The sequence below is a fragment of the Pristiophorus japonicus genome, chromosome 16 (assembly GCF_044704955.1).
Source record: "Pristiophorus japonicus isolate sPriJap1 chromosome 16, sPriJap1.hap1, whole genome shotgun sequence".
NCBI classification, from domain to species: domain Eukaryota; kingdom Metazoa; phylum Chordata; class Chondrichthyes; family Pristiophoridae; genus Pristiophorus; species Pristiophorus japonicus.
Genome location: NC_091992.1, coordinates 53,272,391 through 53,288,722, shown reverse-complemented (window position 1 = coordinate 53,288,722; position 16,332 = coordinate 53,272,391). Strand labels below are relative to the sequence as shown.

Sequence of the window (16,332 nt, the reverse complement as noted above, 5' to 3'; positions counted from 1 at the left end):
GTAACGAACAGAACTGCCGTCAGCACCCAAATATAGGGCTCAAGTTTCCACACACGCCTTGAACGGCGCAGTCCCGACCTGGACGCCCGTTTTTCGCGCCACAAAGTGCGCCTAAAAAAATCCTCAATATTCTCCACCTACTTGCAGGTCCTCTGGCCCTCGGCGCAGCCAGCACGAGCTGTGGGGGGGCGGAGCCAGGTCCAGCGCTGAAAACAGTGCCGGGACCTCTGCACATGCGCTACAGTGGGCACGCAAGTGCAGTAGCTCCAGGCGCCTAGCCCTGGCTGAATGGCCTCAATGGGGCTGCGTGAATAAGGCTCCTCCCACGGCCAGCTCCTGCTCCCCCCCCCCCCCCCCGACGAGACCCGACACTTGCTCCCCGCGCCCCCCCCTGCCTCCGGACCAGACCCGACACCCGCGCCCCCCCCCCCCCCCCCACCGACTGACCCGACCCGCGCTCCTGTTCCCGCTCCCCGCCTCCCCGACTGGACCCGACCCGCGCTCCTGTTCCCGCTCCCCGCCCCCCCGACTGGACCCAACCCGACCCGCGCTCCCGCCCCCCCCCCCCCCCCCCCCTCCACTGGACCCGACCCGACTCCCGGACTGGATCCGACCTGACCTCCCCCCTCCTCCCTCCCTCTCTCTCTCTCCCCTCCCTCCCTCCCTCCCTCCCTCCCTCCCTCTCCCCCTCTCTCTCTCCCCCTCCTCCCTCTCTCTCCCTCCCTCCCTCTCTCCCTCCCTCTCTCTCCCTCCCTCCCTCCCCCTCCCTCCCTCTCTCTCTCTCCCCCTCCCTCCCTCTCTCTCTCTCCCCCTCCCTCCCTCTCTCTCTCTCCCCCTCCCTCCCTCTCTCTCTCTCCCCCTCCCTCCCTCTCTCTCTCTCCCCCCTCCCTCCCTCTCTCTCTCTCTCCCTCTCTCTCTCTCTCTCCCCCCTTTCGCTCCCTCCCTCCCTCCCTCTCTCTCTCTCCCCCTCCCTCCCTCTCTCTCTCTCTCCCCCTTTCTCTCCCTCTCCCCCTCCCTCCCTCTCTCCCCCCTTTCTCTCCCTCCCCCCCTCTCTCCCTCCCCCCCTCTCTCCCTCCCCCCCTCTCTCCCTCCCCCCCTCACTCTCCTCCTCTCTCTTCTCCCTCCCCCCTCTCTCTCCCCCCCTCTCTTCCCTCTCTCCCGTCCCTCTCTCCCGTCCCTCTCTCCCGTCCCTCTCCCTCTCTCCCCCCCCTCCCCTCCCTCTCCCTCCCCCCCCCCTCCCTCTCCTCCCCCCCTCCCCTCCCTCTCTCTCGCACTTGCTCCCCCCCATCCCCCTCCCCGAAACGAACCGACCCGACCCGACCCGACCCAACGCCACCAACCTGTAAATCTGGTGCTGGGGACGGGCCTTGCCCGAAGTCTCAGGCCGGCCCGTTCAGCCTTCGGTCCTGAAAGGCCTGCCTGAAGCACTTTCACACAGGTAGGAAGATGGTTTATTTAATCTTTTCTTTGCTTATAAATGTTTGTTCAGGTTGGATTTATTTGTATAATATTTGTATAAGTATAAATAAGGATTTATTATAGCATTTAATGACTTCCCTTCCCCCCCCCCCCCCACCCCCCCCCCTCAACCTCGTTCTGGACGCCTAATTTGTAACCTGCGCCTGATTTTTTAATGTGTAGAACAGGTTTTTTCAGTTCTACAAAAATCTTCACTTGCTCCATTCTACTTTAGTTTGGAGTATGTTTTCACTGTGGAAACTTTCAAATCAGGCGTCAGTGGCCGGACACGCCCCCTTTTGAAGAAAAAATTCTGTTCCAAAGTAGAACTGTTCTACCTGAAAAAAAATGTGGAGAATTGCGATTTCTAAGATACTCCGTTCTCCACCAGTTGCTCCTAAAAATCAGGCGCAAATCATGTGGAAACTTGGGCCCATAGTGTATGGGATTGCTGACCACAGCTAAATGTACTGAAATGCCTCTGAATGTACTGTACAGATTTTTTTATGAATAAGGTATATTTTGAAATTTTAAAAAAATCTGCTCCAATGCCATTGCTGCCTTCTCTCTCTCTCTGCCCTTTAATATTGTTATTTTAAAACATTTATCTAATTCTTACAATAATCAACCGTTTGGTTGAGAAGTTAAACATTAAAGATCCTATGGCACTATCCAAAGAAGAACAGGGAGTTCTCCTGACTAACATTTCTCCCTCAACCAATGCCAAAACGCCACTAACTGGACATTTGACACATTTGCTGTTTGTGGGACATTGCTGTGTGCAAAATAGCTGCCGTGCTTTGTTACCTAACAGCAATTGCAGTTCAAAAAAAAGTCACTGTACATGAAGCACTTGAGAAAGTTTGAGACACGTAATAACACACTATATAAATTCAAGGTCTTTTCCTTCTATCCTTGTGAATAAATCTACAGTAATGCAATCTATATTCATTTAACACTTTGCATAAAATTGTTGCTTCTCATGGTAATTCTAACTTCAGGTCCAAGTATAGATAGCACAAACAAAAAACTCTTCAAGCTGCAATTCTCCTCATAAACATAAAACTTGATTTTGATAAACAAGTTGAGTGCTTGTGCAAGAGCAGATGTTTTAAATACTTCCTGGCAGTTAATCCTGTGCTGTGGAATGTAAGCCATTGAAAATGAAGCAAACACCACTTTCTCCAAAGAGGCTGACAAGATAATAGTTCCAAAAGACACAAGCTGGCCTACTTTAACTACTGCCCTCAGCCTTTGTTCCCACTGGGTCAATGTCACAACATGGTGCCAGTATCCAGCACTTTTCCCTTCTTTTCCTCACTTTACAGTGAGGGGATATTTACTGTGGTTATGTCACTGGACTAGTAATCCAGAGTTCAAATCCTAGTCAGCCTTGGCTGAGGAGGTCACATTCCCGCCTCTGAGTCAGAAGGTTGTAGGTTCAAGTCCCACTTGCAAGATTTGAGCACATAAATCTAGGCTGACACTCCATTACTGAGGGAGTGCTGCACTGTCGGAGGTGCCGTTTTTCGGATGAGATGTTAAACCGAGGCCCCGTCTGCTCTCCCATGGCACTATTTTGAAGAAGTGCAAGGGGTGTTATCTCCCATGTCATAGCCAGCATTTATTCCTCAATCAACATCACTAAATAAAAACAGATTATCCGGTCATTATCTCATTGCTCTTTGTGGAAGCTTGCTGTGCATAAATTGGCTACCGTGTTTCCTGCATTTCAACAATGACTAAACTTCAAAAGTACTTCATTGGCTGTAAAGCGCTTTGGAAAGTCCGGTGGTCATGAAAGGCGCTATATAAATGCAAGTCTTTCTTTCTTTAATTTGACAATTTGAATTCAGTTTTTAAATAAAAACCTGGCACCAGTAAAAGTGATCATGAAGCTGCTGGCTTGCATTGGCAATATTGATCCTCCTCTCTGCAGCGCTGCACTCCATCCATCAGCTTGTGGTCTGTCTGAGAACGCATTAGTATAGTGATTATCACAACCTCAGGATGTCCCAAAGAGCTTCACAGCAAATGAAATACTTCTGAAGTCTAGTCATTGTAATGTAGGAAACGCGACAGCCAATTTGTGCACAACAAGGTCCCACAAATAGCAATGTGATAATGACCAGATAATCTGTTTTAATGGTGTTTAGATGAGTGTTGAATATTAGCCAGGTTTATGAAGGTTTGTGATCGAGTAGATAGGGAGGAACTGTTTCCACTGGCAGGAAGATCGATAACCAGAGGATACAGGTTTAAGATAATTAGCAAAAGAATCAGGGGGAGATGAGGGATATTTTTTATGTTATGATGTGGAATGCACTGCCTGAAAGGGTGGTAGAAGCAGATTCAATAGTAACTTTCAAAAGGGAATTCGACAAATACTCGAAAAGGAAAAAGTTGCTGGTTTATGGGGAAAGAGCATAGGAGTGAGATGATTGGCCGCATGGCCTCCTTCTTTGCGATAAGATTCTATGATTTTATGAGAACACCAGGGAGAACTCCCCTGCTGTTTCAAAATAGTGCCATGGGATCTTTTACATTCACCTGAGGGGGCAGACAAGGCCTCGGTTTAACGTCTCATCCAAAAGACAGCTTCGCCTGTGCAGCACTCCCTCAGCATTGCACTGGGAGTGTCAGCCTAGATTTAAGCTCAAGTCTCTGGAATGGGGCCCACAACTTTCTGACTCAAGAGGGGAGAGTACTACCATTGAACCAAAGCTGACACCCAAGGATAGATAGGCCCAGGCAGGCAGTGTTTCTCCCGTACTGTAACTCATTTTGCTGTTTCTGTTTTCATCCCGCTGCCGAGCATCTCCTGCATCTAATGGACAAACAGAGACCTGTTGGGGTCGAAATTGCCCCTTTCTATAAGGCCCGTAGCTGCCTGAAAGCGGAGGCATCATGTCAGTGCGGACTGGCTGCCGAGTCACCATGGAGGGACCGCCATTTTATAACTTGCCCTCCTTTACTTTTGGAGTGCTGTAGGGGGCCGCCTCGCCCGTTTTCCCGCCACAGCATGCATGCGCCAACCCCTTACCGATCGGTGGCGACCCCCTCCCGAAATTGGCCCGTGGGAAATTGCCCCGCGGCTGTTCGGTGACCCCCCAACAACTTTTGCTGTCGGTACCCTTTCTGTGGCTTGGCGGCATGGCCGCCCTTAAAGGGGAAGTGGCACTGCCGGCGACGCCATGGTTTTTTATATTGGCCGACTGCTAGGTCGAGCTGTCATTTATGTCCGTGGGTTCAGCTGGGCCGCCAACAGGCAGCCTGGCACCCCCTCTTGAGTACCAGGTTGCTGGCCCGGCCGAAACCCTCCCTGGTGGCCCAGTGTTTGCCACTAAAGTGGTTAGAGTGTTTGCAGTGGCCCTCCCCTTTAACTGAAGGGGAGAGACGTTGTGACGCACCAGCGAGATGACATCATCAGCACGGTGGATTGGCCGCCCCATGCATTGGAGCAGCCGGAACACTTCAAGAGTGGTAGGTGTGACTCGTTTCGGGCGGTGGGCAATTTCGGCTCCGCTGTCTCCTCCAGTGCAATTCTATTGCCACCCAGCAGGAGGTGCATGTGAGTGGTTAAGATAACTGAATATCTGATTTTCCCATATCCACTCCATCTCCTGCCCTCTCTGAGTAGCTGGCCTCTACCCAGCAACTATGGCAGTGTTGAGATTAGTTGCTCACTCGGTATTGCAATTGATGATCTGTATTTCCACACTCAGTACAACAGGTTTCAAACTGTTCTATTTATATACTGAAAGCAGTCTCACCAGTGTGTGAACCCAGAAGTGTAACACCATATCTTGTTCGGAGTACTACTTGTAATATGTTACAGCAGTGGCAGGCTCTGGGCATTAAATGTGTAGTCAGCTCCCACTCTCCATACACATAGCACTCACACAGAAACTTCATTCAAACACCTACATGTATTCCTAAAATAAAAACACATCCCATACAATAGGAAGGTAAGAACTCGGAGTGTGTTCATTGCGTAAATTATGCGTCCTGAGTCTCCGAGCTGTGGCAGGATATTAAATGATTCATGGACCTGAACTGCTGTGATTCGAAACACCGATTTATTTATTGTATCACACTGGCAGCCACGAGGTGCCCTCGATGTGTCTTGACAGCTGCAGAGGGAGCTCACAGGAGGGCTCAGATGGTAAATGCATTTCCCAATGTAGTCTACCTGGTCAGGTGGACATATGAGGTCCCACTGCATTTCTGCTTTTTTGAAGAAGAACAGAGAGTTCTCCCAGTGTCACGGCCAACATTCATCCCTCAAACAAATCACATTAACAGGTCGTTCGCCGCAATGCTGTTTGTGGGATCTTGCTGTGCACAAAATGGCTGCTGGGTTTGCCCACAGAACAACAGTGACTTCACTTCAAAAGTTCTTCATTAGCTATGAAGCAGTTTGAGACATCTTTAAGACATGAAAGTTGCTATATAAAGAACAGGGAGGCCCCAGGCTCGATTCCTGCTCCATGCAGAGTTAATGGATCTCAGCAAGGGCAGATCGTGACTTCACTGTTCCTGCACGAGTGAGGGGGTAAATCAGCCTGGATTACCAGCTCGTACTGCTATGCAGTAACACCTGCCTGAAAGTGCAAGTGTAGGATTGTTAGGCGAGAACAGGCTTAGCTTCCATGAGTCAAGAGCCTGCCGATACTCACCGACTGGGCTCCTATCCATCATCATCATCACAGGCCGTCCCTCGGAATCGAGGAAGACTCTTAAAGTAAGTTCTTTGGTGGCTGAACATTCCAATATGAGAGCCACAGACTCTGTCACATTCGTTGAGGGAAAAGGTGGGTGGAACTGGTTTGCCGCACGCTCCTTCCGCTGCCTGCGCTTGATTTCTGCATGATCTCGGCGATGAGACTCGAGGTGCTCACGCCCTCCCAGACGCACTTCCTCCACTTAGGACGGTCTTTGGTCAGGGACTCCCAGATGTCAGTGGGAATGTCACATTTTATCAGGGAGGCTTTGAGGGTGTCCTTGTAAGGTTTCCGCTGCCCACCTTTGGCTCATTTGCCGCGAAGGAGTTCCGAGTAGAGCATTTGCTTTGGGAGTCTCGTGTCTGGTATGCGGCCTGCCCAGTGGAGCTGATCAAGTATGGTCAGTGTTTCAATGCTGGGGATGTTGGCCTGGACGAGGACCCTAATGTTCCTATACGGCCACTTGAGAAAAGTTAGGGCATAGTTGGCGGTTGGCGCCCATGGAACCTACACCAAGCGGGAGTTAATGCCTTCAGCAGAAAGGAGAAAACTGGGGCCAAAGACCAAGGTTGGACATTTGTCGCGTCCTTCTTTATTTCCCCCTCCCCCATCCAGACTGCTACTCACCCTTGCTAGACCCAGTAGGCGGACCTATTCCCAGGTCTCTATAGTTTAGCAGACAGCAATCAAAAGTCCAATTTTCCCTCTGCCCTTGTAGGGAAGTGCTCTGCCTCTATTCGTAGCTCCCAGGATGGGCAAGGTCACATGGACAGTTGCAGGTGGGTTGCCTGTTTTCGAGCACTCATTGTTCACAAAGTTAATAGACAGAGATACAATAAAAATAACGAGAATGAGTCAAAGAAGAAAAAACGACTAGATTCATTTCCAGGATTAGTGTTTCTAACGGTGTCTCTAACTGGCAGGACCCCGCTGTGTGTTTATTTTTAACAAGCATTGCATCACACAAAGAGCAATGGCAGGAACGTCAGACTTTCCCCTGCCCTTGACACACACAGGAACTGCCAGCTCATTGACACGCACACAGCATACCTTTCCCTCTTATCGTAACCCATCCACTCCCAGATAATGCTGATGGCTCAATGACTAAAATATCACGCAGCCAGGGTTTCTGATTAAGTGTTGTATATTTAAAAGAAAATAACATTTAAAATAAATTCAGTCCAGATAAGGTGCCAGGTAGTGGTAATGCATAAGTTGCACTCATAGTTTCCTGCTCAGAGGTCCCAAATATCCGGGAACCAGTTACAAACCCAATCTGTTGGTGGGAGACTTTGACCCTTTTGTATTATGGAATCATTTTCACTAGACATTTCATTTGCACGTGTATGGTTCTAGTGTTATCAAGTCGATGTGCACCTGTATTGATGTCCTGAGGTCACCATGTAAATTGGCACGTGTTCGAGTTGTCTCCAAATCTGCCTCAGAGTATAAAGAGGGCAAATTCAGAATACAGACAAACAGATCATATTGCGAAGGCACTGCCATTCAAAGTGGTCCGAGAATATAATCAGGACTTAAGCAATCCTCACGGAAGCACAGTATGCTGTCACACAGCCCCCAGCGACTGTGTTTAGAAAGTGGCATTAGACCAGGCTAAACCCCTACCTAGACACAGGAAGGTAAGATATGGCTGTGCCCAGGGTATCCTAAAGATGGAAAGGATACATTTTACAAAGATATAAATTTACAATCTGGGATTTACAAGCAATTCCTGATAAAAAAGGACAATCTGAAATCAAACGGCACAGTTAATAGAACCTACTCCCAGGTCTTGTCCAGACTCCTTTTAAATCCCCTGCTAAAAGTGTGTTGGAACAACTGGGTGACTTAGCTGTTCCAATTACCTCCTCTATATGGCTCAGTTAGTAACACTCTCGCCTGAGTCAGAAATGTTTGATAGGTTCAAGTCCCACTCCAGAGAAATGAGCACAAACAAAATCTAGGCTGACACTCCAATGCAGTACTGAGGGAGTGCTGCACTGTTGGAGGTGCTGTCTTTCGGATGAGGCGTTAAATCGAGGCCCCCGTCTTTCCTCTCAGGCAAGATCCCAAGGCACTATTTCGGAGAAGAGCAGAGGAGTTCTCCCTGGTGTACTTGCCAATATTTATCCCTTACCAATACCATTAAAACATATTATCTGGTCATTATCACATTGCTGTTTGTGGGAGCTTGCTGTGCGCAAATTGACTGCCATGTTTCCTACATTACAACAGTGACTACACTTCAAAATTACTCCATTGGCTGTAACGTGCTTAAGGACATCCTGAGGCTGTGAAGGGCATTATATAAATGCAGGTTCTTTTTATAGGAGTGATACAATCTGCCTAAGGATGTCTCTCCCTGATAATGCTCAATTTAGGAATGAATGGAAGACAATACCAGGCATAGTCAAAGTCCTAATAAAAAGCAACAAACTGCAGATGCTGAACAACAACACAAAATGCTGAAAACACTATTGAGAGCGTATACGAGCGGAAAATGTTTGACGGATCTGTTCTCCCCACAGATGCTGAAAGACTTTGATTCATAGAATGGTTACAGCACAGAAGGCCATTCAGCCCGTCGAGCTCATGCCGACTCTCAGCTAGTCCCATTCCCCTGCCCTTTCCCCGTTGCCCTGCAAAAGCTTTTTCCTTCAGGTATTTATCCAACTCCCTTTTGAAAGATAAAATTGAGTCTGCCGTCATCATCCTTTCAGACAGTGCATTCCGGATCCTAACCACTCGCTGCGTAAAAAAGATTTTTCTTGCATCGCCTTTGATTCTTCTGCCAATCACCTCAAATCTGTGTCCTCTGGCTCTTGACCCTTCTGCCAATGGGAACAGTTTCTCTCTATCTACTCTGTCCAGACCCCTCATGATTTTGAACACCTCAATCAAATCTCCTCTCAATCTTCTCTGCTCCAAAGAGAACAACCCCAGCTTCTCCAGTCTATCCACGTAGCTGAAGTCCCTCATCCCTGGATTCATTCTCGTAAATCTTTTCTGCACCTTCTCTAAGGCCCTCACATCCTTCCTAAAGTGTAGTGCCCAAAATTGGACACAATACTCCAATGGGGCCGAACCAGTGTTTTATACAGTTTCATCATAATTTCCACACTTTTGTACTCTATACCTCTATTTATGAAGCCCAGGATCCCGTAAGCCTTTTTAACTGCTTTCTCAACCTGCCCTGCCACCTTTAACGACTTATGCACATATAGCCCTAGATCTCTCTGTTCGTGCACCCCTTTCAGGATTGTACCATTTAGTTTATATGTCCTCTCCTCATTCTTTCTACCAAAATGCATCACTTCACACTTTTCTGCGTTAATTTCATCTGCCACATGTTCGCCCATTTCACCATCTGTCTATGTCTTCCTGAAGTCTATCGCTCTCTTCATCACCGCTCACTCTACTTCCAAGTTTTGTGTCATCTGCAAATTTTGAAATTGTGCCCTGTACACCCACATCCAAGTCATTAATATGTGAAGAAAAGCAGTGGTCCCAGAACCGACCCCTGGGGAAAACCACTGCTGTGTGTTTTCAGTATTTTCCGTTTTTGCTTCAAATAAACTACATCCTACCTTTTCCACAGCACATTAATACCTAAATACACTGCGTTAATGTTTAAACTGACTAAATCAAGACTGAATTTCATACATAATCAAAATAAAACCGAACTTTAAAGAGGACAAAATTGAAGGGGAGTCAGTGAAGCCCCAGCAGTTATTTTATGCGTAGATGTCATTTTACTGTGGAGGGACAGAGAGGTGGAGGGACAGAGAGGTGGAGGGACAGAGGGGTGGAGGGACAGAGGGGTGGAGCGACAGAGGGGTGGAGCGACAGAGGGGTGGAGAGAATCATTGTTACACGTCCCCTTCCCATGGGAGATAAGCAATGAAGGTAAACACTGATCACAACTCTAGAACCTGTGACCGGTTGGAGAAGGACACGTGTGATAAGAGTTTGAGAGATCAGGCGGATGTTCCAAGCATGGGCTGGCGGTGTCGACCCTTGTCCACCGGCCATGAATTTGTGGAGATCACTGGTGCACTGCCCCCAATTTTCTGTCCGCCAATTTCGATGGTCGGAAGATCCGCGGACAGCAGTGTCGGCGATCCACCAGCAGATGGAGTGTCGCACTGCCAGCCCAGCCTCGGAGAATCAGCCCCAACATCCTCTCCACTTCTTCCAACTCCAGTTTCCATTAAAGCACCGGGGAGGACTCACCGAGCAAAGTCTACCCATTTCTCAATGATCCTTTTTGGAGACAGTCGTGTGCAGATAATTCCCACAAAGTCAGGCTGCGGAAAGAAAATAGAAGAACAGACTTCAGGAACGTAATTCAGGAACAAGGTTACAAGGAAATTACAGCCCAAAAACAGTCCAACAGGTCTATGCCGATGTTTGTGCTCCACACGAGCCTCCATCCACCGAACGTCATCTCATCCTATCAACATATCTTTCTAAAGAAGCAGAATATGTCCCGGATCAGGAGACCAATGGCATTTCCTAGTTCAGTTATGTGTGTACCATTGATCCCGGCTATAATGAATATGGATGGAATAGGGAACAAAACTAATAAAATTGGATCAGGCAGGATCGTATTAAATGGCGGAGCAGGCTCGAGGGGCGGAATGGCCTCCTCCTGCTCCTATTTCTTATGTTCTTATGTAAATCTGAGGCGCCCTAATCTAGTGAGATCATCCTTTCCACCCACACTTAGTTTTACTGCATTGTAGCTAGTTATGGATGTGAATTTACACCCCAACCATTCGTCACATAGCTAAATAATTAATCAAAAGCATTCATTAATATGGAAGGACTAAGGCCTTAGGACCGACAGTGTCAGCTGTGGTTCAGTGATATCGCCCTCGCCTATATATCAGAAGGTTGTGGGTTCAAGTCCCGCTCCAGAGACTTGAGCACAAAATCCAGGCTGATCCTCAGCACTGCACAGGAGTGGATGCCGCACTGTCGGAGGTGGCATCTTTCGGATGAGATGTCAAACCGAGGCCTCGTCTACTCTCAGGTGGAAGTAAAAGATCCCTTGGCACTTACGTTCTTATGACAGCTTCTTTTCAACTGGGGAAAAAACGTGCGGAAACTGGGTGGGGAAGGGGGAGAGAGAATTATTTAAAGGGTAGCACCGAAAATGGGTGTGAGGAAAATATCCCGTGGAACAAAGCCTGTGTGTTGCAACGGCTGCTAGGAGCTAAGCAAACAGTGTGCTGTTCTCAGTGACTCCATCTAGATAAAGTGCTGATAATGTTTGTGATTAAATTGCTAGCTACAGCAATCACAGTGTAGCAACAAATACCCAAGAGTGCCCGAGAGCTACTGAGTGACTAGCAGGAAGGGGAGGCGAGTTGTTAATGAGGGCAGAGTTCAGAGATGGAGAAGAGCAGAGGCGTTCTAACTAGTCTGCGCTTCTCTAATTTTGCCCTCCTGAGCATCTCTGATTATAATCGCTGAACCATTGGTGGCTGTGTCTTCAGTTGCCTGGGCCCCAAGCTCTGGAACTCCCTCCCTAAACCTCTCCGCCTCTCTACCTCTCTCTCCTCCTTCACGACGCTCCTTAAAACCTACCTCTTTGGCCAAGCTTTTGGTTACTTGCACTAATTTCTACTTATGCGGCTCGGTGTCAAATTTTTAACGCATAATAGTCCTGTGAGGCGCCTTGGAACATTTCACTACGTTAATGGCGCTTATATAAATACAAGTTGTTGTTGTTGTCTTCATCAGAGAGCTGGAAACAATCCATCGGCCATCAGTTGCCTGAATGCAGCTGGAGGGGGATTTTGGAATTTCCAAACCAACACTCAACCTGAAATAAGTGTCCTTCCCCATCTCTGAACTCTGCCCTCATTAACAACTCGCCTCCACTTCCTACCAGTCACTTAGTAGCTCTCGGGTGCTCTTGGGTATTTTTTGCTACACTGTGATTGCTGTGGGTAGCTGTTAAGTATGGAATAACTCCACAAGTACTGTGTACTGAGTACTTTGAGCTAAAACTGATGTGACCTTCGTCTCTTTAATACAATTCCAGAGTGCCTGAGCAGCATGGCAGACAACTTTTATATTCCCTTGCACAAGGTGTGCAGGTGACCCTTGGGCCTCCAACAGTTGAGCCCTCTGGTGGCAAGTCTTACACAGTTACAATGTTTACATACCTAACAGTAGCAATGTAATCACAAATATGATCAGCATTTTATCTAGATGGAGTCACTGAGAACAGCACACTGTTTGCTTAGCTCCTAGCAGCAGTTGCAACATACGGGCTTCGTTCCACGGGATATTTTCCTCACACCCATTGTCGGTGCTACCCTTTAAGTAATTCTCTCTCCCCCTTCCCCACCCGGTTTCCGCATGTTTTTTCCCCAGTTGAAAAGAAGCTGTCACAAGAACATAAGAAACAGGAGTAGGCCATTTGGCCCCTCGAGCCTGCTCCGCCATTTAATAAGATCATGGCTGATCTGATTGGGCTCAGCTCCACTTCGCTGCCCGCTCCCCATAACCCTCAACTCCCTTATCGTTCAGAAATCTGTCTATCTCCACCTTAAATATATTCAATGACCCAACATCCACAGCTCTCTAGGGTAAAGAATTCCAAAGATTCACAACCCTCTGAGAGAAGAAATTCTTCCTAATTTCCGTTTTAAATGGGTGACCCCTTATTCTGAAACTATGCCCCCTAGTTCTAGATTCCCCCACGGGGGGGGGAAACATCCTCTCTGCATCTACCCTGTTTAGCACCCTCAGAATTTTATACATTTCAATAAGATCACTTCTCATTCTTCTAAATTCCAATGAGTAAAGACCCAACCTGCTCCACCTTTCTTCATAAGACATAAGCAACTTGCTTTCAAGAACCTCATTTCCAAGAACCAGTCACATTCTGCTTTCTGATCTTGGATTGCTGCTTATTTTATTTGGATCCTGGGAGTCTGCTGGTCATAAATCAGCACCTGGCATTTCAACTATCTTTCTCCGAAAAGTTGGGTGGATAGTGAGATGATGGAGCCAGATATAGCTGTGTAAATGACAGGCCATCTTGCAGAATCTGAACTGAACTAAACCAGTACTAAAGCATTAAAGTGGTGGGGAGTTGTAATGGGGCAGTCCACAGATGAGTTATTTGATAATTCCCGTTTGGTTTCTCGGGGACACCTAGGGGTCGAAATTGGTTATGGCCGTTTTTGAGGTGGCATCACTGCCCAAGGGCTGATTTTAGCGCCAGGCGTTAGGTGCAGTCTCAAAATACCAAATTCAGTTTTTACGCCCAAAGATGAGAAAGCAGCGCTAACAGTGGAGTTGCACACTCATCCTCGGGTGCCAACGGGGCGGGAGCTCAGGAGGCCCACTCAATTTCGCACGGAAGGTTGCCGGCATGCGAGCTGGGAAAACGGGAAGGAAAAAAACCTAAAACTTCTCCGACCCACACAACTAGTACAACTAGTAAATAAATGTTGAAATAAATAAAGAAAAAAATTACCTTGATCTCTGGGCGATTCCGCCCGAGATCCGCTATGTTCACATCACTTTTTGCAGGCTGTATGAACGCCTGCCGGTAAGTCACCATAGGAACGCAATAGTGCGACAGTAGCGCCAAGGGAGCGTTGCATGCTGGATGATGTCACCTTGCAGGTGGCGTTAGAGATACCTTTTGGCGCCCCCACCAAAGACCAACTCAATTTCGACAGAAGCGTGGAGGCCGCTTACCGCCGATGTTAGGCCTTTGCCGCCCATCGCCGGCGTTATCAAGGGAATTTCGGCTTCCGAGACTGGCTCAGTGTAAGATGGGTGATAAACTGTTCATTTAAAAATACAAATAAACACCATCATACTTTTCACTGATTTCCTGAACAATCTATTGAAGGTCTTTATCATCCCATTGTACACTTACATTATCCTCGTAAAGGGTCAGGTGATGCGTCGCCAGTATACGGATGCCCAGCCGGGAGGTCAGTGTGTTGTCCAGGAAAGAACGGATCAATGACTCATCCTGAAAGACAGAGAAGTTCCTTACAATGAAGCGTGACGGAAAAGGGCCCATTAGTGAGTGCCCAGCTCCAAGGCTCCCATGGTGTAAATTACAGAGTAGAAAGGGCCACGTGCTGATTGTACCTCAGCCTCAGAGTGTCGGGATATGTAGCACTTGTAGCAGTACAGTGAGCAAAGGGCCCTTTGAAAGAAAACTGAGCAAGGTCTCCCTGGGTCACTGTCGTACACCTCCTGCAGGCCCAGCTTTACAGTAGCATCGCCAGAGGCCTGGGATTACATTTCGGCTGGGAAAGGCCAGGCAGAGAGACTTCAGGGAGAAAAAAGGAACAAATGATAAATAAATGGATTGCAAATGAGTTATGATTTCTTTCAATATATTGGGATGAAGTAGACGAGTAATTTGAGATATGACGTGTGGTTAAGTGCAGCATGCTTGGGTGGAACAGGTGCATTTGGACTCAAGGTTCCCAAAGCTCTTCTCATGTCTGGGTCTGTTGTAAAATCATTGATAGAGATTGGTTCCTATAATTAGTCAACAGCTCGATTATCGTATTATGCAACTACTGGGGTGGTAGAAGGTGAACTAGATGCACCTTGGTCTAGCAATTCCTATGTTTCTAACACAAATTAAAGATTGAAAACTGAGAACACTGAAACTGGTAGATTCAGTTTGGAAGTTTATTGCGTGAAATCATCGTCTCCCTCCCTCTCCCCCAAAAAAACAACCTGCTACTGAAACTGACTGCATTCAGTGTTAGAGATAAAATAGGGCAATTAAAATCTGAAATGACAACAGGAAACCCTGCTGTGACCCATCGTCAGAACACGATATGGAGTTCTGTGAAAAGTCCCACCCAATCGTTAACTTGACTTGCTCTCTCAGGTACGAATTGACCTGCATCTCCTGTCTTGATGTTAAGCACACAGACCATGCACCAGCCAGATTAATGCTGCTCCATACATTAACTGCCTCAAGACAAATTTCCACGGGGTAAAGCAAGGCGTAAGGCACTCCAGAATTTCCCTCTGGGTGGACTGCATATCGACCAGCCCCGTTATTTTCTACCATTTTAGCATATGCATCTATGGTAGTTTAAAAGACAAATCCTTCTGTAACAGGATGTCCCCGGCTGCATTTTCACATTCATCAACAACATCTTGCATTTGCCTAGTGCTTTTAACAACAACAATGTGAATTTACATAGCGCCTTTAATGTAGTAAAATGTCCCAAAGCGCTTCACAGCAGTGTTATAAGACCAAAAATTTGACACTGAGCCACACAAGCAGAAATTAGGGCGTGACCAAAAGTTTGGTCAAAGGGGTAGGTTTTAAGTAGCATCTTGAAGGAGGAAGGAGAGGTAGAGTGGTGGAGGGGTATAGGCAGAGAGTTCCAGAGCTTGGGGCCGATGCAACAGAAGGCATGGCCACCAATGGTTGAGCGATTACAATCAGGGATGCTCAAGAGGGCAGAATTAGAAGAGTGCAGCTATCTTAGGGTGGTTGCTGGGCTGGAGGACATTCGAGAGATAGGGAGGGGCGAGGCCATGGAGGGATTAGAAATCAAGGATGAGATTTCTGACGTAGAAAGACATCCCAAAATGCTACATAGGAGCAGAATCATGGATAAAAATGGACGGCAAGTCAAAGAAGATATTAGGAGAGGTGATCAAAAGTTGGGTGAATTCAGCAGATGAGGACAAAGGGTTTAATTAGGAGAGGGAAAATAGAGTATGAGGGGAAGCTTGCTGGGAACATAAAATTTGACTGCAAAAGATAGATATGTGAAAAGAAAAAAAGATTAGTAAAGACAAACGTAGGTCCCTTGCAGTCAGAATCAGGTGAATTTATAATGGTGAACAAAGAAATGGCAGACCAGTTGAACAAATACTTTGGTTCTGTCTTCACGAAGGAAGAGACAAATAACCTTCCGGAAATACTAGGGGACCAAGGGTCTAGCGAGAAGGAGGAACTGAAGGAAATCCTTATTAGTCAGGAAATTGTGTTAGGGAAATTGATGGAATTGAAGGCCGATAAATCCCCGGGGCCTGATAGTCTGCATCCCAGAGTACTTAAGGAAGTGGCCCTAGAAATAGTGGATGCATTGGTGATCATTTTCCAACAGTCTATCGACTCTGGATCAGT

The 16,332-nt window shown here is 47.4% G+C and overlaps 1 protein-coding gene across 3 annotated transcripts in view; it reads right to left on the bottom strand.

Moving 5' to 3' along the window:
- Positions 1 to 16,332, bottom strand: part of bckdk (branched chain ketoacid dehydrogenase kinase) — a 123,537-nt gene that overhangs the window by 67,114 nt on the left and 40,091 nt on the right. For all 3 annotated transcript variants that reach the window (XM_070858126.1, XM_070858127.1, XM_070858128.1), the window contains exons 6-7: positions 14,092 to 14,190; positions 10,416 to 10,489 (exon numbers count right to left, since the gene is read on the bottom strand). In XM_070858126.1, the coding sequence (XP_070714227.1) occupies positions 10,416 to 10,489; positions 14,092 to 14,190 (173 nt within the window). The remainder of the gene's footprint in view (positions 1 to 10,415; positions 10,490 to 14,091; positions 14,191 to 16,332) is intronic.